Genomic DNA, 25,405 nt, shown 5'->3' on the forward strand with positions numbered 1-25,405 from the left:
CTTACTTTAACTATAATTTTGCAGCTCAGAAAATGTTTTGCATTTTTTGTGTAAACTTTAATATTACTCTGATCGTGGGCGCAGTTCTTCTTTTTGGTTCGCCTTCCTTTTTATACATTTTGAGTGCTTTCAAAGTGCAAATTTATCAATCATACGACACGTATGCCGACACTGTGCGTGTATGTGTGTGTGTGGGTGCATAATAAACTGATTTCAATGGCTGCCAGTCTTTATGCATTAATTTATCCCATATTCAGCTTACCGCTCACGCTTGCCATCTCCCTCTCTCCCACCCACCTCCTTGTGGGAAATATAATTTCAATTTTTTTTTTTTTAATACATATAAAATAAAATTCACATCACGCTGATGGTGATGCGTTGTTGATGCTGTTGCTGCTTTTGTGGCTGCCGCCGCGTAACATTTAAAATATGCACAGTAACTAAAAGTATTTTTCACACAAATTGAGTTTGCTTCAGCCTCGTGCCACGCCCATCGCCCACTTCAGCGCCCATTGCCTCCCTATGGGCAATGGGAAAAGTCGCCGTCGCTGATGCTTTGGAATTGCCAATTTTGCTGCCAGTAAACGGACGCAGCCCTTGATGTTGCTGCTGCTGTTTGGCGGTGCCACTGGCGACATGGAAAATTTTCTGCCATCGCCAGGCGTCACTCAGTCAGGCTGTAAGGGCAACCAAACAAGGCAGCAAAACAGCAAAAGCAGTAAAAACAGCAGCACTCGGTAGCCAACCACAAACACACACACACACACACAAAGAGCCAGCGTATTCAGCCGCCGAGGTGGTGGCATAATTTAATAGAGTCGGTAATATCAATAAATTTTAAAAGCCTTTTAATGCGCATCGATAAAAAATAAAGCAGACGCATCTTCAGCGACATAATTATCCAGAAATGAGCGCGACCCAAACGCGGAGTTGTTCGCTTGGTTTTTGGTCTCCATAAATTATATCCACCATCCGATGGCGGCCCTGCAAGACCAAATTCAATTATGCAAATCGCATGTGAGAAATTCAATTGAAATACGATAATTTTGAGGGGGACTGGGAAAAGCTGGAGTGGGAGGACTTTAAGTTACTGCATGTTTTACAAGTGTATTATGTCCCTGCGAAATCAGCTCAACCGCTCTACAGCTCAACAGCACCGAAAAGTCTGCGGCTCAACAGCCTCCCCATGGAAATTTGCGCACAAAAGCCAAGAAAGTGGAGAAAAATGCTATAATAAGTAGCAGAGCGGAGCGATAAAAAGTGTGGAAAGCTGTCGTTCATATGCAACCGAAACAATGCAACAATGCAGCTCAGCTCCACCAGCACCACCACCATCACCACCGCAACCACCAAAGACAATGTGCAGTATCCCCTTGGTTTAATGGGGAAAGGGGTTCCTGAGGGGACAGCCTGAAATGCAACCAACGAAAATTCATGGCATTAGGGGAATGCCAAACGAGCTGGGCAACATAGCAACAGAATCAACTAAAAAGGAGTCGAGATATTTAGAGAGATTTCAGCAAAAATACGTATCGACTCTAGGACATCCAGCATGATAAAGAAGTTTGGCAGTGTATACTTAGACTTTATATGTTTATTATAAAATATAAAGTAAGCTATTAATTATATATTACTTTGAAATATGAAATTATTTCTTCTCTAATTTAACAAAAATATATTTAGGATAAAGTTGTAGATATATATAAATAGGGGGTGCTTCAGAAAATACTAGGGTGTTGAAATCTATTGAAAAGATGTGAAAAAGTATGCACCAAAAAATTGAACTTCATCTTTCCAAATAAATACAATAAATATCCAGACTTCAAATATAATGTTGCTTACTTTTAGGCATATTTTAAAGCTGGTACAAATTAAATATTATTTATTAAAAAAGTTATGTTGAAATAAATTGCATTATTGAAATTCCATATAATTTAAAATGATTGATATCAAAAGTATTTCAATTAATACCAAACTGGCTATAGCAAATTCCAAGTTCAAGTGCCACAAACACATTCTCACCGATATTATTTGAAGTTAAAAATTGAAACTCTGTGGACATATATGTACAGGAAATCTCTGGCTTCCGTAGACGCAAATGCCGACAGCATTTAAGGCTCCACAAACTGCAGCGTGCAAGCGATAATACCAAACAGATCTGCCCTAAGTCGCCTTTCTTAGCCAATATACCCTCCAGTTTTCAGCAAGCAACTTGAACTGATTCCCATTAGACCGGGATATACGTACTGTACTATATAGACAAATGTGTGCGAGTGTGGATCTGTCCTGTCTGCCTTAGTTGTTGACGATTTGGTAACTGCAGCAGTTAGCTGCTCCTTCTCCGCTCTCCACTTTCCACTTTCCACTTTCCGCTGCTTTGGCTCAGTTGCAACTCCGGCTGGCAAGTGCCTTTGGCTTATAAAATATTTAAACGTTTTTGCGGCTTTGGCCGCAACATATTTGCACTTTGGGGCCACTGGCTGCAACTGTTCCTTCCCTTTTTTTTTGCGTTCTTGGCCAAAAGGGGAGGGAAAAAGTCGAGCGGAGTTCAAGTTGCGCCCGGATGGATGCATGCTATTAATATTGTGCGACAGATGGCGGAGTGTTTAAATATTTACTCAATACGCAGAGCAAGAACTAAAAAGCCACGGCTTGTCAGTTAGCCCCCAGGACCATCCGAAACCCATCCGAAACCCATCCGAAAACGGGCGTTGCCCCCTCCCAATATGCTAATACGGTTATGGTTACTGCCACTGCTCCTGCTGCGGCTTCTATTCTTTGCGGTTGTCCTTGTCGTGTTGGCTGGAGAGGAAATTTCATTATGCCAATTACTTGCATCAAAGCTGCTTGGATAATTGACTTTGCTTAGCCTCGGCGAACCTCGAACTCCCCATCTCCCATCGCCCATCGCCCATCGCCCATCCCAATCCCCTTTTGGTTTGCATAAGACGCCTTTTGCACATTAGCTGCCCGTGTCCTTGCGTCAGAGATTGTGTGTGTGTGTGTGTGTGTGTGTGTGTGGAAAGGACCTCCGTTTCCACTCTCTGGCTGCATAAAATAATTAAACTTAATTGACAGTTTTTCGACATCACCTTTGTCGCTTTGGTTTGACAAGTCAGGAGACTTTTCCGCCTTCTCCTAACGAGCTTAACTTTTTAGCAGCAAGTGCCTGCTTAGTTTTAACGGCTGAGAGTAACTAGCGCAGTAACTAGCCGGCAGTTAGCTGCTTTAGTTAAGTTTTACTCTCGCAGGCGGAATAAAATACATTTTAAGCAGATAAAACCAAAGGTTAACTAAACACAGTTTGCAAATTAGTATTCCCTCAACTGTCGTTGGTTTGCTGTTGGCGATAAAAATCAGATCTTTCCAACTAAAAATAAATAAACCAAAAAATAAAAATATAATATATGTATTCCCATTTTACTTATGAAGAAAAATAGGTTCTTAAGGTTTGCTTGTTAAATGGGAAAAATTAATTTGTTAAATGTTTTTCCGCAGTCATCGCCAATTATTGTTTTATACTTTCTTGTTGAGATCTATACACATACATAAACAAAAAGTTTTAAGTGCAAGTTACAAATATAGTTTAGCCAATTTTGATTGTGTACGAGTTTGCATATTAGCTTCACAACATTTTTTAAGGTTCACAGGCTAATATATATTTTTAGAAATTTCTTATTATAATATTTTTTAAAAATATATCAAGGCATCCATGATTTTATAGCTGACTTAATGTATTTGATATATATATTTTTTTTACTTTCAACTCTGTATTTAGATAAACTTTGTGAAACAAATTCAAAAACTTCCCAAATTTCAGATTTAAGTTCTCTTTTTTATCCCAGTTTAGATCAAGCAGTCAGGATGAAGTTCTATCCAAATGCGGATGTGTGGTTCTGCGTGGACAAGCCCAGCTGCATGACCAGCTACCAGAAGTACCCGCCCAATCACAGCTGGAAGATTCGGGACCGGACCATATCGCGCGAGATGCACTACTGGCGCGACATCGAGGGCGTGAAAAAGACGCAGATCAAGCTGCAGGACCTCTACTTCACCGGCTGGCCCAAAAGTCGCATCCGTCCGCAGGCCTGTCTGGGCATGCTCTATGCCACTGGCAACCGGTTCATCCGGCTGACCAAGGCGCCGCCCGCGGGCTTCAAGTGCGCCCCACTGCCCGTTAACTTGGCCACCGCCCGCATTGTCAAAGGTGAGTTCAATTTCTACTGCCAATTCAGGTACATCAGTAACAACCAAAGTGCGACTATTTAAAACTATTTCAACACTACAGTAATGGTTTTATTGTAAATTTATTGCATTTCCTCTTAGATGAACCTTTGAATAAAATATGTTTTGTAATTTTCTTACAGTGGAGTTGCGCAAAAAGGCTAAGCGCGACAGGTTGGCAGCTAAAAAGGCTAAAAAGGAAGCGAAGAAGGCCAAGAATGCCGCAAAGAAGGGAAAGGGAGGCAAGGGCGGCAAGGACGATCTCAAGCCAAAGGTTATTAGAACCTACGCAGACGCAGAAAAAGCGTAATTATGATAATAAAATATAGTATAAACGATGTATAAGTGAATTGAACCAAATTATTAAACTGCTTTCTGAGAGTAAAAGTAAATATATACAAACAATGTAAAAAGTAAAAAAAGGTAATCGCCATACCATAATAAAGTAATAAATGTATTTCTGTAAGCACAAGATATATCCAAGACTTTTAAGGTAATTGTTAATTAATTGTTAGATTTATGCAGCTATAGACACATTTAAATGAACATACAACATACGATTCTTTTAATAATAAATTTTAAATATTAGAAGTAGAATTTAAAAAGATTTTAAGCTATTGTCTGAGAAGTATTTATTGCATTTAACAAGATTAAATTTAAGTTTGATTTTTTGTCTCCCCGTTCCATGCCATAAGTTTCACGTTGGGTTGCCGGATTCTTAACTGGCGCTTGTCCCCACTCCTCGAAATCCCCTCGCTTCCCTGGAACCCCTTGGGCTGCCCTCGCTCGGCTGATTGCCTGCATTTAATCAAATTAATTAATGGCACATTTCACATTCATCATTTGCCCGGCTGCATATTTTCCCATTCTACGGTGCAGCAAAAAGTCAGTGCTTTGCTTCGGGCTTCTCCGGCTGCGGTCCCGCCCCCATTTTCCGCCCCCTTTCCCCGCCCATTTTGCGCCCGCCCTTGGCGGCTTATTGAAATTGCACGGCAGTCTCCGCTTTTATTCTCCTCGTACATAACATTTTGTTGTGGATTTTTTGTATTCAGTCGCATTCTTTTTTTTTGGCACAAATCAACGAACTGCAAAATTCAATTGAAAATCGTTGAATGCAAGTTAATCAGTTCGCTTGGCTACGCTAATTATGTGGCCACTATATGTGTGGGCGTGGGCGTGGTCGTGGGCGGACTGACGGCTGGGTGATATATTTACAAACATTCGATGGGAGCTATCTGGGTGAAGTAACCAAATTATTCGGTTGTCGCATGGTCTGAAATTTAAATTGGACAGAATTAATGGGTCTGGTTGTCCTTTCAAATGGATAAACAAACAATAAATTGAGCATGGAATTGGTTTTGAATGCGCTGCTAAAGTATATTTAAATATTTTCGTAAATATAAACCGGCAAATGCCTTCAAAATATTACATTTGGGAATATGCCAGGGAATATGTGTTTTCAATAAATTTCAATTAAAGATAGATTAAGAATCAGCTCGTTAAAATCAGCCAATGCACTTTATATATTTAGGTTACAAATGTCAATAAATAACTTTGTATTTATTTGGAAACTTTGCATGTCAGCTAGAATTTGTGCTTCGAAATATTTCTATGCATCAATTAATCAAGTAACGTGTGTATACATATTTATCCAAGTAAACAAGTAATAGATATTCAAACTTTTCCTTTTAATTTACCATTTCCAAGCAATTTCAGTTTCTAAAAAAACAAATGTATATTTTTAAGAACTAAAATAACATCACAAAAATGGAGAAGAAACCAGTGAAGATCAATAATGAAGACCGCCAGAGTTTTGTGGCCACGCGGATGAGCCTACCGCTTTTTATGGCCACCCGTAAGATGGAACTTGATAAATTTTGGGTCCAGGATTAATAATCATTCCCATTATTTTGAACAGGTAATCGCATTAAAACAGAAAATTTGCCACGTGTTAAGAAGCAATTTAAGATGGCCGGCGAGCATTACAATAAGGACTGCCAGAGGGGTAAGCGTTGTTAGAGTTCCGAAGTGAGTAGGAAGCTAACACATCTTCATAGAGAACCGTCGAGAGGCCTTCAGCGCAGCCACCTTCGACCACTACCGCCACATCACGGGCTATGACGTGACTCAAAGGAATCCGTATCCGGAACGACGTCGCCTGCACATCGATCGCAGCATGACCAAATGGAGGGGTTGGCAGCTGGCTCCGAATCATTACGGAGTTCCGCCGGAGCCGTTCCTGCGGCTGAAGGGCACCAAGGGCTCCGTCTTCGCCAAGCCGCACACCAACCACAGCCGCGTGTCCATCAAGCCACCGCCCTACCATTTCTACGAAATTCCCCCTGAAATCGACCGGCTTTTTAAACGCGAGAACCTGCAGAAGGGCATCTTTCTGTCGAGTAAGTGGAACTAAAATGATTAAACCATAACACATTGTTTCTATCATTGGTGCAAGCAATATGATTTTGATAGTTTTTATACAAATGCTTTAATCATAAATGTAAGGTGCATTAAGTTATAAATCCTTGTTTATAAAGTTTTAATTAAAAATTGTTTTTTAGCAAACGCAATTGCAATAGCAAGATGAGTTAGAAAATTCTGACAAAGAGTTTAACGGCAAGAAATTAAGCTTAAGTTGTTTAATTTTTACTAAGCTAATTTACTTTGACGTACATTTTTTCATTGGAAGCATTTTATTGTGTATTTCGTAACCTTTTTCTTCATTTTTTTTTATCTTTTGAGGGTTCACCTCACCCGAAAGGCTATAGAAATATTTTGTAACTCGGTTTTTTGACTACTCTATAGAGGTTGGTCAAAAGACTACTTCAAAATACAATAGTCTAAAGATACTTGCTAACCATTATTACAATTGAACCACTAAATGTCTCTTACTTAAAGTAAGTTAATTGCCATCGATTTATCAAGAGCTTAATTTATGAAATAAAAGAAAACATTTTAAATGATAGAATACACAACCTCGTACTTTCAGATGCCCGCGATCGGCGGCCGACAACGCACGCGATGATCTCCAATTTGTCGGGCTGTTGGCGGGATCCCAAGGACGCCGGTCCCTGCGACACCCACACGAACTTCTTTGAGCTGGCCGCGAATGCCGCGCCGGTGACGAAGACGGCCCGCCCTAATCCGCACCTGTTCCCGCTGCACTCCTGTGTGCCCACGAAGCCCAGTCGTTTGATCCGGCGCCACATCAGCATGGAGCCGGCTCCGGGTCGCTACTGCACCAGCTACCCGGGCGTGTGTCCTTGTCCGGCTGGAAAGACGAGTGTGCCGGGACTCCAACTGCTGATTGACGCCCAGAAGCGGTTGAAGTTTCGCCGCCAGCCGTTCGAGCGGATCAGCCGGAAGCGGCTCTGCGAACCGGACTGGCGCCACGTCGAGGGTCAGGGCCACCGGCACGTCTTCCAAATGGGACGGCACGACAGGCCGAGACCGCAGAAGGCACCAACGGTTTCCAAGAAGCAGGGCAAGCCCATCAGCATGTTCGCCGACGCCAAGTACATCAACATGCTGAGCCAGCCGCAGCGGCATCCCATCTCCATCCGGGCGTACCCAGTGCCGCCGTATGTGCCCAAGATCACCTACAACTGCGCGGCCAAGCGGGTGATGCGCAAGCAGCTGAAGAACAACAAGAAGATCGCCTTCAACAGCGGCCAGGAGCGCTGGAAGGATGGCGAGCGACCGCTGCAGCTGACCGCCCGCCAATTGGAGGCCATCAAGCAGAGGTTGCCGCCGGAGCGACGACTCATGGACCACCCCATCGAGCTGCCCGAGCTGATGCCCAGCCGGCTGACCCAGGTGCCCGACCACCAGCGCGTCACCTACATGCCCAAGCTGCGCAAGCGGCTCTTCAAGTTCCTCCCAATCCCCGGCGCCCGGGTCTTGGTCACCGACAGCGACATACGCCCGGACATTGTGTTCGATCCGGAGCATCCGACCGGACTCTATCGCCGCAAGATCGACGAGACCATGTTCTTCAAGGACTCCGTGCTGAGGGCGATGGAGGGCAAGGACGAGCACGATCCCACGCTGGAGGCCAACGCCAATGCCGTGGACGCATCGCCATCGCCGTCCCAGCTGCAGTCGGCCCGACAGTCCACAGCGCGGGTCACCGTGGTGGATCCCCAGGATGGGAAGAGCAGTTCCCGCATATCGGTCCATGCCTAGAATGGCTCAGCAGCTCCACTTCACGTTTGTGCCCGTTCGAAAATCCTTTTTGGTTTTGATTTATGATCCACGCCAGAGTGAGCTCACGTGGCCACACGGAGTCAAGAAAAGAACTCAGTGATGGCCGAGGGAAACACCAGCCTTAAATAAAAATGAGAAAAATTATTCACTTGGAAAACCTAGTTTTGTTTTTAATTGCCAAGGCAATAGTGATGTCAATCAAGTGGGATTTTGTATACTATTCTTTACAAACTCTCATTTAATGGCATCAAATAAACTAATTTATAAGCCTTGTAAAAATGTAAAATGGATTTTGAATTTTGTGTTTCGCTCAAAAACTTGGATTAATATATATTTCGAGGGTGCTCCATACAAAAATCTCTTTAATGCGATTAGAATTTTCATCGATTTTATTTATGATTTCTATAAAAAAAACAAATAAAAAAGCTTTTCATCTGGTGTTCTTAATATACAATATACCATTTTAACGTACGATAAAATCATTAAAGTCTTAACCATTAGGCCACAACTCTCACCTCTTGATTAATCTAACTAGAAAAGTAGCCAGTACATTTTTTAGCTTTTAAAGAGCTAGCTGCGCAGCACTAAGAAGAGACCGGGCACTGGAGTTTCCTCGCCCTTCCGGCTTTTGCTTTCATAAAACAGGGCAAAGTAACTTTCGACCATAAAATAAATAACTTTTTTAACTGTCCATCTCTGCGCACTTCCCGCCCTGACCCACGACCACACTCACACACACACACACACACACACGAAGACAAAAAGGTCAAAACGAAATAATTAAGTTTCGCAAACGTTTTGCGCCCAACTCGGAGTTGAAGCCGGGGTCGGAGTTGGAGCCGGATCCGGATCCGGGTGCTCGCTACGTGTGCCCTGCTACATGTGGCCATTAAAATGCCCGTTTTATGGTATATCTCTCCTTGCTTAGATTGTAAAACATAATCTGTTATCAATTATTTTAGCTTCGTGGCCTGACTAGCTGGTTGGGCCAAAACTTGCAAACCGCTCGCATTGCATTTTGGGATGGGAGTAAAAGTTTCCAGACCCCCACCCCTTACACACACACACACACATGCACACATGCAGAGATATGTATTTATGACTTGGCTAACAATTCTGGCTGCTAAGCAATTTCTTTCTCTCAATTCGCCATAAAAATGGGCAATCTAATCGATTATCGAATCGAGCGAGTGCACCCGGCCTAATTGAGTTCCACGAGTCGAAAGTCCCGACTCAGCAGTTCAAATACTTTGAAAACCTTTTCGGAGCAAAGGCATCGAGTGAATGGGCGTTGAAACATACTTCATTTCGCTTAACTCATTTTGATACAGCCGCAGAGCAATTTTTCAACAATTTTCCAACATTAAAAAGAAACAAATTTCTACCAAATTCGCCGGCGCTTGCGGTTGAATCGAGAACGAGAATGGGTCTGAAACGCTTTGTGTCCTCTATGCTGCGCAAGTCCCCAATCTGTCCGTCCGAGCCCGGAAAGCTGGCCGCCGGATGCCCATCCGTGTTCGCCGAGGACGGCACGTGGAACGCCAAGTTCCCCAGGAAGACGGTCCGCGAGGAGAGGACCGGTGACGGATCCGTTAAGAAGCAACAGTCCAGCCGCAAGGAGGCCGAACAACCGCCCACCTTTAGGCTCCCCCGCAAACGTTCCTGGCTGCTGAGGCGCATGGTTCCCTCGTAGACACAGGAAATGCTAAATCTGAAATGCCAATTTTAGTCCACAGGACATACAAGTTGTGCTGTCTTATCGCTCTGCTGTGCCAAGTAAATAATTTTATTTTTCACTCACTTGTTGCTCTTTGATTTGGGGGTTCTTAATAGCTTAGATTCTTTGCTCCAGTGTATAATTTAATAACCGTGAAAAATTTTGATTTGGCAAAATGGCAAAGGGTTTTAGCAAATTGAGGTATACAAATATTTTTTCTATTTTTAAAAAAATGTCTTAGTATAAGTAATTTGTTTTAATTTTATTTCAATGAAAACACCACAGTTGTGTACATTTAATTTTAAGATTATTTCTTCCGAACCTAGACATTTTTGCCAATACGATTTAACTATTTTGATATAGATTTTAAAATTTGGCCATTATACCAACTAAAAATAGAGGTAGCAAAATATTTCCTTGCTATTGTTAGCTTAATTTTTTAAGAAAATAGGGTGGAAACTCTTAATTTTTATTTTAATAATACTTTTTATAGTTGTATCTTATTATTTATTTAGTTTATTTAATAGATACAATAGATAAAGTTTTAAAAATTTGGACATTTTACCAAGTAAAAATTCTGTTTATAAAATCCAACAAAAAATTGATTAAATTTTAGAAAATGATTTTCAAGAGAAAGAAACCAAGCAAAAAATATCTTATCCCATTTCTTAGCCCTTTCTTATGAAATTCAACGTAATTTTTGTTTACCAGCTGCTGATTAACAATGGCAGCAGAAACCTTGGCAATATGTGCATGTCCGGGTTCCGAATTTCCCCTTCCAGAAAGATTATTATGGTTAATGCTGGTGCCATTGTCGTGTTTCCCCGTCGACTCCTTTCCCCCCTCGTGCAAATATTTTACACGACACACGAGCTGCACAAAGCCAAAGCGCACAAGTAAAAGTAAATTATAAGCAAAGCCAACAATAGCAGCAGCAGCAGCAACAGCAGCAGTTGCAGCAGTTGCAACAATGATGCAGTGCCATGTTGAAACGCAACTGATTGTGCGCGAAAAGTTTTTGTTGATGCCACGCGCTGGAAAAAACCAAAAAAAAAAAAAACGGAGGAAAAGATGCCGGAGCAACAAAAAGACAGCGCCCGGTTTTCGGTTAACATGACTTATTATTACGGGCGGAAAAGTGGGAGTGGCAGTGTGGACTCAGAACTCAGACTTGCCAACTAGTTCAAGATGAAGTCGCCGTGGAAATGGATCACAGCAAATGCCATGAAAATGAAGGCGGCGTGGATTTCTCTTTTGTCATGCGTCCCACAACGGCAAACTAATATGCTAAAACGATACCCTAAGAAAGGGAATTTCGTGGTAAAGTAAAGGAAAGTACATTTTACTTAAAGGTATTCCTTTCTTTTTTGGAGCATTCCAAAATATTGTTTTAGTACGTGGAAAATTTAGAGTTCAACAAGCATTCTTAAAGCAACCGAATATTAGAAAGTATTTTTTGTTTTTTTTTTTTTTTGTATACAATTTTTTTTTTAATATTAAACAATTTTACGGCAGCTTGAGCAGGTTGTAAGTGTTTTTTGTATAAACCCTGCCTAACGCTATTTATTTTTCATTACTGAAACTTATAAGAAAGGCACAAATAGGAATAAGAACGCAGAGTTTCTCTTCCTTATTTTATTTTTAGCCAGAATCAACAAAGTATCAAATAAAAATCTTACCCTTTTGATTGCAATATTCAACCGAAATAAAGGATTCATAGGGTAAACAAATTTTCGGCATCCTGGGACGCAGCCTGTTGTTGTCTTGTTTTGTACTGTGACTTACTTTTGTGTGCGAGTCGGCCAAACAAATGAGCCACGACGACGCTGCCAGGGCTTTCTTCCCCCCTCCTTTGCCATTTCTCCTGCTGGGGCTTTCTTCCCAGTCGCGCTCAGCATGGTGCCAAGTCTGCATTAGTCTATGAAAGTCGGGTGCGCGTCTTTGGGGCTCTTTCTTTCATTCTCTGCCGGCGGTTTTTGTTTTTCAGCTGGCTTTTGTTTGGCTCCTTGTTGCAGATTTCTTTCTCGCTCCGCACGAAGTGGGTCATGGGGTCGTGGCGTGTGCAAATTGCAGTTGCCAGCGGGGGCGGGCAATGTGGGTGGCACTTGGTCTGGGGTGCGGCGGTTGCACGCGCTGTGCGTGCGTCGACATGTCGACTTTACATTTTCAAATAATTTCTGATTAAGCAATGGGAGTGGGCCACGAAGCCTCCGGGAAATGCTGTGACCCCCGCAGTGTGACAAACGCAATGGGTGCAGCAGCAGCTGTCCTGCTCCCTCTTTCACTCCTTTCTCCCCACTCTCTTTTGGCCTCTTCGTGGCAACATGCTGACATATTGCGGGGCATAATTTACCGTTGCTCTTGCCTGCTATTTCTCTTCCTCTGGCCACACTGTTTCTGCACTTTTTCTGATTCCTCGCCTGTCGCCGAGTGCAACTAATTTTTGTTTGTTCGCGAAAAGCCACAAAGATTTATGCTCGAGAAATTATGCTTTAAAAGTTGAGCATATGTCTTCGTCGTTGCCCGCCAGCTTAAGTAATTTAATACACTTTAATGCCGGCTCACTCTTACAACAGCTCACTCATGCCCAACTCAGTTGCCATCCCACTCTGGCCCACGTACATAATGTATATTTAGTGTATGCGCATATAAAGGACATGCATTACGGGAGTTAGAGAGAGGTGGATAGAAATAGAGGTGGGGTGGGGTGGAATGGGGTAAGCAGCAAAATGTTCATAAAAATGCAAATGTGCAAAATGGTGAAAGAGCGGGAAATCATAATGAAAGAGCGGGCAAAAAGAAAAGGCGAAAACACATTTGAGCCAAAGGTTGCCATTCACACATGTGTGAGAGTTAATGTGTTACTGTGTGCGTGAAAGCGCGTCACTTTTTGCGCTGACATTTTAAGTGCATCTTTGTGAAATATTTAAACAAAGAATAATTACACAGGGCATTACGAACTTAATGCGGCTGAGTGCATAAAATACCCATTTCCACGGGAAATACATTTATATATGCTAGTGGCAGCGCATATGTGAGTGTGGGGTCAAGGGGCATCAAGGTGAAGGTGATCAGAGGTTTATGTTTATCGGATTATCAGTAGAACACTTGTTTCTTTTTGTTGTGCAAGTAATTGTGTATGTTACTATTTTACAAAGAAAACAAATAATTATTGTTTGCATTTCTTTGTTTTTCAATTTAACAACTTTTAGTAATTTTTACAAAATATTTTTAACAAAACCCCACTTGTTTTTTTGTTTAAATCTATTTTATCAATATTATCTTAGATACAATCTTTTGTTCACATTTACCTTTTCAAAAAACTTTTAAAACTTTTTAAAATTCAATTGATTCTAAAGAAAGGGCGATAAATGTAATAATTAAAGACCAAATCTGACAATGTTTGTTTTTTGTTACTAAAATTGTGACAATAAAAAAAAACATTATTTTTCGGTATTAAGTAACTTTTAACCTCTAGCAGCTTTTCAGCAGCATTTATTAAGTCAAATTATTTTTCGGATGTAACTTTTTCCATTTTGAGGTGTGTGTATTTGATTTGATTTTACAAAATGCATGTAAATATGAATGTTAACAAAGAACTAGAAAGGATGAAGCTCATAGCTCTACATAAGGCTAGTTAACTGAGAAATGACTGTTGGTTCTTCGCTTTGTTGCAGGCTTATGAGTAAAATACTCACATGGTAAAAAGCAAAGGCGAAAAGGTTTGCACCCTCATGCAAAGCAAAACTTGTCATGCCAAAAGCTAACAGATAACTTTATCTCGAGTTAGTCGAACAATTTGGCCATCTTGTTGGTATGTAAAATGGTTTTAAATTACCGCTAGGCTGTACAAATTGGCCAGCATGGTTGGCTGCAATTGCATTTTCCGAATGCCAAACTGCACCAGGTTGAGCCGCCCAGTTTTCCCCCACCACACCTCACCGCACCTCGATCCCTTCGCTGGTCACTTGTTGTGACAAGGACTTCTAGATGGCTACCCAAGGCTAAGCCAAAGTTATGGCGATTGCAGTTGGGAATGCAATACACACACATGGCAGGGAAAATCAGTTCGAAAATTGAATTCGACTGCTGCAGAGGCTGCAGGGGGGGATGGGGAAAAGGGGAAAAGGGGAAAAGGGTTTCCCGATTGGGCTGCTGGCATACCAAGAACTCAACTGGAACTCCACTGGCTGAGTGGACCCGAACTGACTTTGTGCTTGCCATTGACTAAAACAAATGGGCTCCACAACATCTTTTACTGTCAGCTGCAACTTGTCGCTCTGTCCATTTGTGTGTGCCACTACCAGACCCATTCCCATACCCATACCCATACCCATGCCACTGGCCACTGGTATATAAATAAAATAAATATTTATATTGAAATGCAACGCAATCGAGCGCAACAGAATTGAATTTCAGAGCTTTGCTCATGGCTTTCTGTGCCTTTTGCCTTTCGGCCTTTGACTTGTCCGCAGCTACTACTACTACCGGAATTGACCAAACCGGAGGAATAACGATTCCAAGACGGAGGGATCGGGAAATTGGGAGCGAGATGAGACGGCAGCGATTTTAGTTTCTCAAATTGAATTTTGCGAACTTTGTTTGGCATTTAATTGCATTGCAAGTTGCGTTGCAATTCCAATTGATTCCGAATGAGCTGAGTGCTGCAGGTGAAGCGGCCCCAAAAACGAATCCCATTCAATTGGATTGTCTTTTAGGGCGTAATGCGACAATAGTTTGGCTCTCAGCTAGTTGACACAACTTATGTGAATTTAACATTGTTTGTTCAGTTCACTCGGCAGGTTGACTGAGCAAACCGAAATGGTGACAGCAAATAATACAATGAGAATGTAATCCCCTTGCGCACTTACTAATCCCTTGCAAGCTGAGACAAATAAATCAATAGAAAATTCGACTTTTGGAATTAATATAATATAAAGACAGTTTTTAGACTTGTGTCAATCCCATTTACATACAGACAAACTGTCGTTCACTTCACCAACTTTTCAAGAAAAATAGTGCATAATTCAATACTAATAGTGTTCTCCAATAATTTGTGCAATATTAGGTAAGGAATTAGGTATTATTATTAGGTAGTATTATTGCCTTATTATATTTGGCAAAATTAAACGATTATAAATGAAGTTTCTATTGAATCTCGTATAGCTGTTAAAAGGCTTGTAAAGGCTTTATAAAGAAAAGTGTACCCAGTTAAGTAGTCAAAACTTTTAAGCGATTTTCAAACCGAGCGACTTAAATCACTTGAGTTTTTTATGAATCCCCCAGTCGGCATAAAATATACATGTATGTCCTTAAACTTTTGTTTAGCTTTTGAAAGTCTGATATCTTGGTTTTAAGGGATTTTACAAGACACAGGAAGTGGAAAATGTCCAACGTGCATTATGCAGAAGCCATGGGGGAGGAATATAAAATTACATTACTCAGCAAACAAAGCAACAAATTATCATTTAGATAATACTTTTTAGTGCTTTTCAGCACTCCCTTTCCCCCGGCTTTTCCCGGCTGTCCCTGTCTGCCAGCCTTTCACTTACCTAACGCATGGAAATTTTTTCCATCTGCATGCATTTTCTTTGTGATACCTCCCATAGCAGTGGGGCATATCAGGCAATCAGCTCGCCGCCAATGGAATTTTCCCGGGATACTCGGCATTCCGCCATTCCGACCATTTGTGGTGCGTGGGAAAGCGCGTAAAGTAAAATGTAAGTGGCATGCATGGGAAAAGCACAAGGGAGTGGAATGTGGCGAGGAATGGGTAACATAATACGCGGAATAACAAAAGCGGAAAAGTGCGCAAAAGCTGTCTGGAGAAGCTGCCAGCCATGGAGATAAAAGATGGAGGGCGCTTGGCATTGCAAATGTCCCTAATGTTCGCTTTACGTCTTTGTTTCAGCTGCTTTAAAGGATGTACACTTGCAATGGTGGCTGGTGTGTGGATCAGCACATAAAATTGATTAGTGACAGAGAGTGCAGGCTGCAGGCTGCAGGGTTGCCGTTGTCTCAAACTTTGCGAATACAATTTTTGCAGCGCAGCTAATTATTTGCATATTTCTTTTACCTGGCCAGACGTGCGACACGAACTCCGGGAGTTGGTCCTAATTTGAAAGGTTTTTCTTATGCTACTTACCTCAGGACATCCCTCCTCTTGCCATCCACAAAGACAAATGCAAATGTCAGCAGAGTGTTGGCAACTTTTTCATTTTGCAACTCTGCCAGAACCTGGGTTTGCAGTTGTCATTTTGCGTTGCGCAAATGTCAAACTTATAGACGCTAAGCCACGTGCCAGAGGAGGGCACAGACCCCAGACGCCAAGTTACCCGACCACACCCCGCTTTTCCATTTTCCGATTTTCCGGCTTTCCCCACCCTCACCTTGTTGTTACACTGCGTGGCATGCCAATGTTGCACGTTCAAATTAACTTTAATGAACCCAGTTTAGTTGCAAATGAGTTACAGAACTCGAAAAACACATCGAGACGTGTTTAGTGAGCGATGGGCAGAGGCAAAGGCAGGGGCTTCGGTTAGCTCAGGTGGCTGCTTAAAAAGCAATGATGGGTAGTATTCTCACCCAGATGCATTTTGATTATTTCAACCTTATACTTCATACCTTTAGATCAATGTCTTTTAAGTTCAAGGAACGGTTCCCTTTTAACAAGATAAGAATATTGTTTTTCCTAGACTTATTTTGCCTAATTTTATGCTATCTGCATGAAACTTTCCCAAAAGTTGTCTTTCTATTGCAGGTAGTATATAAGTCGGAACGAGCCGGATCGGACGACTATAGCATATAGCTCCCATAGGAACAATCGGAAAAATAAATGAAAAAAAATTATAACTTTTCTGTTTTTTATTTTTTGTTTAGTTCTTCGACATTTAGTAATGGTTAAATATTTCCGATTTACGGATTAAATTTCATCAAAGTCGGACGACTATATCATATAGCTCTCATAGGAACAATCGGAAAAATAAATGAAAAAAATTATAACTTTTCTGTTTTTTAATTTTTTGTTTAGTTCTTCGACATATAGCAATGGTTAAATATTTCAGAATTATGGTTTAAATTTTATCAAAATCGGACGTCTATATCATATAGCTCCCTTAGAAATAATAAAAATATATAAAATAACTATCAAATAATTGAGCTGCAAATCATCATAGCTTCAATGTTTTTAAACATATACGAAAGTAATCATAATTTTAATGTCTTAATTCTAAGCTGTGAAATCCGATAATTTTGTAAAAGGTTTGGAGCTTAGATCTCAATAAGTTCCTAAAGTTTCGCTTTACATGAGCTGGTAAGTTCCAAAGGCCTTTCCTCTGATGGCCATGTCTTTTGTAAGCGATGGAGCTGCCATTCAACTACCTGTACAGTCTTTATCAGCGTCAGTTGGCCGAAATCCATCAGTTTCTCTAACCAACAGCCATCACTCGAGCATTCATCATCACTTCGAAAGGTTTGAACTAGCACAAAAGAGGCGTGACTGAAAAGAGCTGGACGGATTGATCCTGACTCGTGAATCAGGACGTCTTTCAGTACAAGCGATCAATTTTTCTTTAAATTAAAGTATCTTGATTCAAATATCTAGTTTTGTGTGTGTGACAGTTCAAAGATTGCAAAAAGTGTGCGCTAGAAACTTCTTATAACTGCAGGGACGACGCTCAACCTCAACTAAACAAATATTTGTTGTGCGAAACGTAATAAATAAAAACGCGGAGAACCCGGACAGGACTTTCACTTAGCCGGCTGCCCAACTTGAAACATTCATAGCCATTTACTTTCTGACAGTCATGCTTATTTATGGCCCCGCGAGTTGAGGAGACCCCATGCAAAAGTGCCTTGATTTTTAAGCCGTGCCAATTTATTGGCCTACTGTGTGCCGATTAGCCAAATATCGAGATTAGGCCTAAATCAGCATCGACAGACAATCCAATTTCGTGGGCCACGCGAAAAGGCTTATGGACTCGCAGGCTGGCTGGCGGTTCGTTGACTTTTCCGGGCCCTGGGCCAACATCTAAGGAAAACAGATATTGAAATAACACCAAAGATAACTGCGCAGCGTTGGCATGTTGGGGCCTGCCAAAAAAGTGTGAAAACCGCAGCGGCAAACTGACAAAATGACTCTGCGACCGACGAACTGCCCGACCGACCGTTTTGGCCAGGTCTGGTCCACTGTGTGGTTGCGGTCGGTGTGGCAACAAATGCGCATGTGGCAATTGATTTATTCAAATGAAATCACAGCATGAAAAGCAAGCCAAGGGAGTGCGGTCAGCATCAGGTAACTTATGCACTTAGGCCTAAATAAACATCTGGCTGCTGGCCGCACAACTTAACAAGAACACATTCAATGCATAGAATTGGGGCTTACCCAAACAAAAGGCTCAGCTTTGCCTTTTAATTTACATTTTATAGTTTGATGAGAAAAAAGCCATTTCGCATACCACAATAAATTTGTTGAATTAAATACGTGTTGGGGTTTACGCATTGGCTTCAAAGTTTATCACTCATACGCAGTGTTGCTTTTGATCACAAATTTACATCCAGGTGTCTTAGACTTAGGTTTTTGTATTTAAACTCCTTTTTAAACGCGATCAATAAGCTACCAAGGCTAAAAATGGGAAAGAGAAATTTTTTAACATAATTCGTGACGGCTTACGTGGCTGATGATTAATATTCAAATATCCAGTTCTGGAAGTTCGGTTGCTTAAACCATCTTAAATCGCACATATATTTCAGTGAAAACTTTACGAAATAAATAAACAAACGTTTATTTTAGATGTAATTATTTTCACTGCTAAGGCCATGTCCATTAAACAATTTTACGAAATGCTGCTAAATAGTTAGTGTTTCTTATTTTTCAAGGCGTTTATCTCAGTAGAACAATTTTTAAATGTTGTTTTTTTCTAATATTGTAAGCAAATGTAATCAAAAAACCTTTTCTCAATATTAAGTTAATGGGTTGATTGACATTTTCCTGCAAAATAAATAGATAATTTTATTAACAACAAAAAAAAACAAAATTAAGATTTAAAAATTTATTTTTATATTTCATTTAAAGTAAAGGCTTACGATTTTTTAATTTAACAACATATATATCTTAACTGTCTTGCGTATTTATGTTATTGTGTTAACCCAAATGCGTTCTAAATAAATGCCAAACAAATATATATAAATGATTAAACTGATATTTTTTAGAAAATAATTTTACAATATGACTTTACTGACATATAAAAAACTATATAATTTTAAAACTTATAACATTATTATTTAAAAATAAATAGGTGGCACAAGCAATTGTTTTCAAACAATATGTGTTAAACCAAAAACACAAAGGCATACGACAGTGTTAGGAATCACAATAACAAGGAGTTCTTCGATTTTCTAGATCACTGCAATCCACTCCATCCCCCCAGTAGGCCGTTCCATCCCCAGGCGCCCACCTGGGCACCGATCCAGTTGCGGAAGGCGGCCACGCTCGTAAGACGCCCGGATAGTTGGGATTGGCGCAGCCCAGACCCCAGGACACGATGCCGTAGAGCTTGGCTGGACCACCTTCCGCTGGATAGCCCACCAGCGGTCCGCCGGAGTCGCCCTGGCAAGCGTCGTGACCCGGACGCGCGGCGCACATCATCCGCTGGGTTATGGGCAACACATCACGGTAGGCTCGCCGGCATTGGCCCGCCTCCACCAAATCCACCTCCACGAAGTGCAGCTGCGGCGACACGCCCACCTCCGCACTGGCCGCCCCGCCCTCCTCCGCCTGGAGGCCCCATCCGCTGACCAGGAGGCGGGTGTTCTCGCCGGCTGGGTCCACTACTGTGGCCAGCGGAACCGGCTGCAGGTGCTCCGTGAAATTGAGCCTGGCATTCAGAATGAGCAATGCCAGGTCGTTGTCGTGGCTCTGGGGATTATAGCCCCCATGGGCGATCACCTGCCGCAGGCTAAGCACGTGGCCCCCACTCGCGTGTTCGCCGGAGCCCACTCGCACGGTGTAATCATCGTGGCCAAGGGGGATGGCCTCGAAGCAATGGGCCGCCGTCAGCACAAAGTTGTCTCCGATGACGGCGCCCCCGCAGATGTGCTGTCCGTTCAACTGGACGGATACTTGATAGGGAAATTGCCCAATGGTGGTCACCTCGCCGCCCACAATCCGCCCGTCCCCGGGAGTGGGCGTGGCGCCGGAAAAAGCCACGACAGCCACTAGGCTCCATAAAAGTCCCGTTGAGTACATCGCACCTTCTGACTCAAGAGCACTTCCGCGTCTTGGCCTTATATATCATCGGCAGTGGGTCGGAACTTATCGGTTTGTCAACAGACCTTGCAATTAAATCTGTTTGCCTTTCGTTCAAATTGGCAGAATTTCGTCTTATCGAAACTATTTGCTTACTCACCAAGGTGTCACATAGTCTCCTTATCTGACTTTGACCCAATAACCTTGGCACTTTAAATAAAGCGGAATCTGACTGGCATATTACAACCTATCATTTTCTTCTTTGAGTGTAGATATGCTTATGTAACACATCAACAGTTTTGTTTCAAGTAAAATACCCATAGGCACTTATTAAAACCATTTGATTACAAAGAATATTATAAAACAAAAAAAAATGTTGTCTACAATATAATAAGCAAAATAATTATAATTTATATGTAGATTTTCAAAGGTGCGTTCCTGAAATTTGATTGAACCATAATGACATTTGATAATTAAAATATTTTTGCGAATAAACCTTTAAAATTTGGTAAAGTATAAAATAAGAAAAACTCATTTTGGTCAAGATACAAATATAAGTATACAATAATTTTAAATGTGTGTTTTCATAGATTTGTTATTTGAAAGGCATGAAAAAGAAAGTATACTTCCCAAAATTATTATATATTTTTAAAATTACTTTCTACATAAAAAACGAAAACATAAATAACATCAGAGAAAGCAGATAAAAGAGAAAACTAAAATAAAATTGCATTACGCACTCTCTACGGATTTAAGAGCACCCAGATTGCAAGGGATAACGAGAGCCAATTAGATAGGCTGCATAATATTCAATTACACAGTTTTCCCCAAATTAAGTAAGCAAGTTCTTAGGAGAAGTCTTACATATCCTCCTCTTGGGCAAGGATAAGGAGTCATATTTTACAGCCTACAAGTCAAAAGGGAGTAGAAGGCTTGAATCAGATTCAATGAATATGTTAACAACTCGGAGTCAGGCCAAGCCGAGACATGTGTATCGCAATTATTTGCATACAGTCAGTCAGTCTACTATTTCATTATGAGATAAAACAACCTGCTCTACGGGCAGTAGCAGCAGCAACTTATTAGTTTGGACAAAAATGAATTGCATAAATATTCTGGCATTCTGGCCAAGGACTCAGGGCTCATCTCAATGATAGGGAAAAGGGCGGAGAGTGGTACAAGATACATTTTACACAATCTCAGGGACTGGCAAGTGTCCGTGCGGGCCGGCACTAATTGTTTCATTCTGCCTGCCAGACAGTAAACAATTGCACAATCCACAAATATATGCTCACTGCCGAGCACATTACATATATGTGCGCAGTTTACATTTTAACAAAATTCAATTTGCTGCTGCTGACACGTGAGGGAGTGGTTCCCCGCATGCTAATTGCCTGGCCGGCTATTAATTAAACATGGCAGGAGTTAATAAAATGCAGAGCAAGGAATTTACGTATATTTCTTGATTCATACATAATTCAGACGAATCAACAAGAAAGTTGAATAATCGCCTTGCATGCAGAGCAACACTTTTTTCGGCCCGAAATTTACGTTGTAAATGTGAAGTGCGTTTTTCAGATGCAATACCAAAAATGTTGCATTGGAATTGCAAATGCAAGAGGACAGACGGATTCATAATTACCGAATTTCTATAAAAAATGCATTAAAAGTGTAATTACCCATATTTATTGATTGAAAAAATTAATTGTGTCTGAGTATCATTTCTTTTAATCCTTTCAGTAAAAATAATTCACTTTAGAGGAAATGAAAAGTGAACAGAAAAAATTTTATTACGGCTTTTGGCCAAGATATACATAAATATTTAACGATGTATTAGTTTATAAATTAATAAGCTGACATTTTAGATTTTCTGAAACATCAATTAATTAAGTCTTCTATTTTCTTTAATACTAATAAATATTTGTGATATGATTTTTTTTAGGTTATAGGCTTGTATGATGTAAAAATAATTCTACCTCAATTCCAGCTTGAGTTGTTTTTGTGTACCATTTTGTTGTGTAAATTGTTCGAGTTAATTGCGTGTAATTGAGAATTCTCTCAGAAAATTCGTCACATAACTCTCGTCGGGACATAAATCTCTCGTTGAAGGGGAGGGGGTAAAGGGGAGGGGAGGGTTAATTGCAGGGTAAAGAACATCAATTACCCGCAAAAAAACGCGAAAAGCCAAGCTGGTGATGGCAAGGAAAAACGAAGGAGGAAAACGCTTGCCACAAAACTCCTCGCACATAAATTATGCAGTCAATTTTTTTGACTTTATTATAAAATGCGTGTTTATTATGCCATAAAAGCGAGAGCGAAGCGTGGGCACCGAAAAAGTGTTGAAAAGTGTGGTAAAGTGTCAGTATTAAGCGTGAAATTAATTACAAACGCTTACTTAAGTTAAATATTTGAACGAAGCCTTAGCGCGACAATAGGGAAAGGAAAAGGAGCCCGCAGCCAAGTCGAGTAGTAAACTCGGCCGGACAGGACTCTTTTTTACTTGGCCAGGTCCTGCCGTAAGACGATCCACTTTGTCAGCCGTGACTCAACTTCACTCTACTTCACTGGGTCCCGAAACATATACTACTATGATACTATGATTTTTTCCCGCCCCATTTTTTTTTTTCGCGTGAGACCCCATTTTCCGGGCTCTCCTTTTTGTGCGGCTTTAAGCGCAAGTTGAACATTTCATTTGTCATGCTTTTTGCCGCTGCTGCCGGTCTTTTACCTGGCTTCCTTTGCTTTTGGCTGCGACATCAACGTCATCATCTCTCTTCCTCCCACGCATATGTTGCGCCAAAGTTTTTGACTGATTGCCGGGGACAGCAGTAGCAGAATCAGCCGGAATACCAGCAACCAGCAACCAGCAACATCGAAGAAATGCTAAAAAATGAATGAATTAACGGCAGTGTCGCTGGCAATGCCAACGGTAAAGTGTTGCAAATAGCTTTTTTGCGTTTTTGAATAATTTATAAGATGTGTTTACTCATGAAACCAAGTGACTAAGTGTTGCCAACGGTGGGTGGCGAAACTGAGGCGTTCGGTCAACTGATGGCCTGGCAAATGAAACACGATAATTTACTTAGGTGCAATGCGGTTGTTGGTGGTGGACGACAGCTTGAGATATTGCTGCCAACGATTTGGCCGGACGTTGAGTGGAAAGAAAGCTTTTACCAACAATCTGAATAAGTTAGGCACACAATCTGCTGCAGGGTCCTCCAAATAAAACCCACTCCGTTCGGTCGTTTGCTAATTGTCCTCATTATCTGCTAAATGTGCGCAAATTTATGTGACGCACGCAGTTGCCTCACCAACTGATTTGATTACCCGTACGTGTAGAGGAGAGTGCACGGCCAAAAGCAGTTGGGCGATGCCACCCAAAATTGAGTCGGTCTACCTGAGCCCACAGGAAAACAGCAGCAAGGGGAAAACTCATAAAACATGTAAAATGCCAAAAAAAAATGGAAATCTACTCTCTGCTAGGTCTTTTTTTATGTGGCCTGCTGGAGGAGCTCATTAAAAATTCGTAGAGCGTTCTATTAAATGTTCATGTTTTGCATAAAAATAATGTTGCCCAAAAAAATAAAAGCAAGCGGCTACAATGTGATGAGCCCCATTTGCTTGCGTGGGCGAGGTTGAGGGTCTTATATGCCATACAGTTCTATGTGTGTTCTGTGGCTTGTAAATTCAATTGATTCTCTAATGATGACGCATTTAATTAACCCATCCAAGAGCATCTTCTTGTGTTCAGTTGTAAAGTGTGTAAATACTTAAAGTGAGCTTAAATAAATGAAATAAAATAACCTAAGAGACTGAATACTCTTTAAGAAATGCATCTATTTTCATTAATTTAAAAAAAATTGTTGTTTCTTCTTATAATATTTTTAAAATTAATAAAATAAATAATATAAATAAAAAAAATTAATACAAATAATATAAACAGAAAATCCCTACAACAACTTAGCAAATACATATTTACATACTTTTATGCCAATTGTCTAAGAACTAATAAAAATATATAAATCATAAGATGAAGTTTAAATTTAAGAATTTTTTTTTAAAGATAAGTAACTTAGTAGCTAAATATGTCTGAAATTAAAGACAAAATGTTGTCTAGGCGAAGCCTTGATTAAAGTCCGTTTCCAAGTTTCCGCAGCCGTATTCGTTAGGCCAATCAAAACAATAATTTGCCAGCAGGAACAATAGCAATGACAGAGATAAACTGCAATATAAACATATAAATCAAATCACAAAAACCACAAAAATAGCCGATGTCGAAAAGCGGAGAGGTATTTCAAGTAACTCAACGACTAAGCAGGAAGTGCCATTGAAAAACACGTAATCGCATGGCACACACAATCATGCTGGCGACGGAGGGAGAAATCATAGAATTTCATTTCAATACTTATCATATTTGTGAAATTTTTTCTATTCGTGTCCTCGGGCTTCCAACGGTGGTTGGTCAGCGCACACAAATGCAAAACGGAAATGACATGAGGGATAAATCAGGAAATTGCTAAACATCAAATAATGCTGATACGGCTATGTATTGATGTACGGAATCGAATCGTTTGGCTCGTCGGCGATGTCAACAATTCAAAATCATTGCAATGATGACGGGGCAAACAGCTGTGGCAGTCGCTGCTGTGCACCGAAAAATTCAATTTTGCAATATGACATCCGGCGGCTGGCAACGGCCCACCGCCCACACGGCGTATGCTTAACGCCGCAACGCTTCTGCCAACAGGCCCCGTAGCGATTGACATGGCCCCATTGTTCGCCGGCTTTTAAACTGCTAATGTTACCTCGGCTCCAGCCAACGCCACTGCTTACGGCTGCTGGCGGCCGACTGCCGACCACCAACTGTTGGATACTGAATGCCGGATCCTGGATCCTGAATCACGAGTCCTGAATCCTGGCCAGTTGCAACGCTGCAGTTTTCTGTCAAACAGGGACCTGCGTTCGAGTGCGAGCTTGTGGCGTTTGAGTCAACAGCGAAGCTTTTGGCTCTG

The 25,405-nt window shown here is 41.2% G+C and overlaps 4 protein-coding genes across 4 annotated transcripts; 3 read left to right on the plus strand and 1 right to left on the minus strand.

The window, feature by feature from the left end:
* The first annotated feature begins 3,738 nt into the window (after positions 1–3,738).
* LOC128254765 (uncharacterized) lies at positions 3,739–4,574 on the plus strand. The gene is made up of 2 exons (XM_052984060.1): positions 3,739–4,207; positions 4,368–4,574. The coding sequence occupies exons 1-2, from the start codon at positions 3,865–3,867 to the stop codon at positions 4,532–4,534; spliced, it is 510 nt and encodes a 169-aa protein (XP_052840020.1). The 5' UTR covers positions 3,739–3,864; the 3' UTR covers positions 4,535–4,574.
* A 1,311-nt stretch (positions 4,575–5,885) lies between these two features.
* LOC128254756 (uncharacterized) lies at positions 5,886–8,628 on the plus strand. The gene is made up of 4 exons (XM_052984049.1): positions 5,886–6,079; positions 6,143–6,229; positions 6,282–6,623; positions 7,214–8,628. Exons 1-4 carry the CDS (start codon positions 5,992–5,994, stop codon positions 8,407–8,409), a joined length of 1,713 nt encoding a protein of 570 aa, XP_052840009.1. The 5' UTR covers positions 5,886–5,991; the 3' UTR covers positions 8,410–8,628.
* A 1,074-nt stretch (positions 8,629–9,702) lies between these two features.
* LOC128254769 (uncharacterized) lies at positions 9,703–10,950 on the plus strand. Its single transcript, XM_052984063.1, has 2 exons — positions 9,703–10,206; positions 10,859–10,950. The coding sequence occupies exon 1, from the start codon at positions 9,854–9,856 to the stop codon at positions 10,121–10,123; it is 270 nt and encodes an 89-aa protein (XP_052840023.1). The 5' UTR covers positions 9,703–9,853; the 3' UTR covers positions 10,124–10,206; positions 10,859–10,950.
* Positions 10,951–19,425: 8,475 nt separating this feature from the next.
* Positions 19,426–20,417, minus strand: LOC128254762 (trypsin alpha). The gene is given in 2 exon segments (XM_052984057.1): positions 19,426–19,643; positions 19,646–20,417. Coding segments are annotated over 2 exon segments (843 nt in total). The 5' UTR covers positions 20,394–20,417; the 3' UTR covers positions 19,426–19,548.
* Positions 20,418–25,405: the final 4,988 nt, after the last annotated feature.

This window comes from Drosophila gunungcola (assembly GCF_025200985.1).
Source record: "Drosophila gunungcola strain Sukarami chromosome 2R unlocalized genomic scaffold, Dgunungcola_SK_2 000006F, whole genome shotgun sequence".
In the NCBI taxonomy this organism is placed as follows: domain Eukaryota; kingdom Metazoa; phylum Arthropoda; class Insecta; order Diptera; family Drosophilidae; genus Drosophila; species Drosophila gunungcola.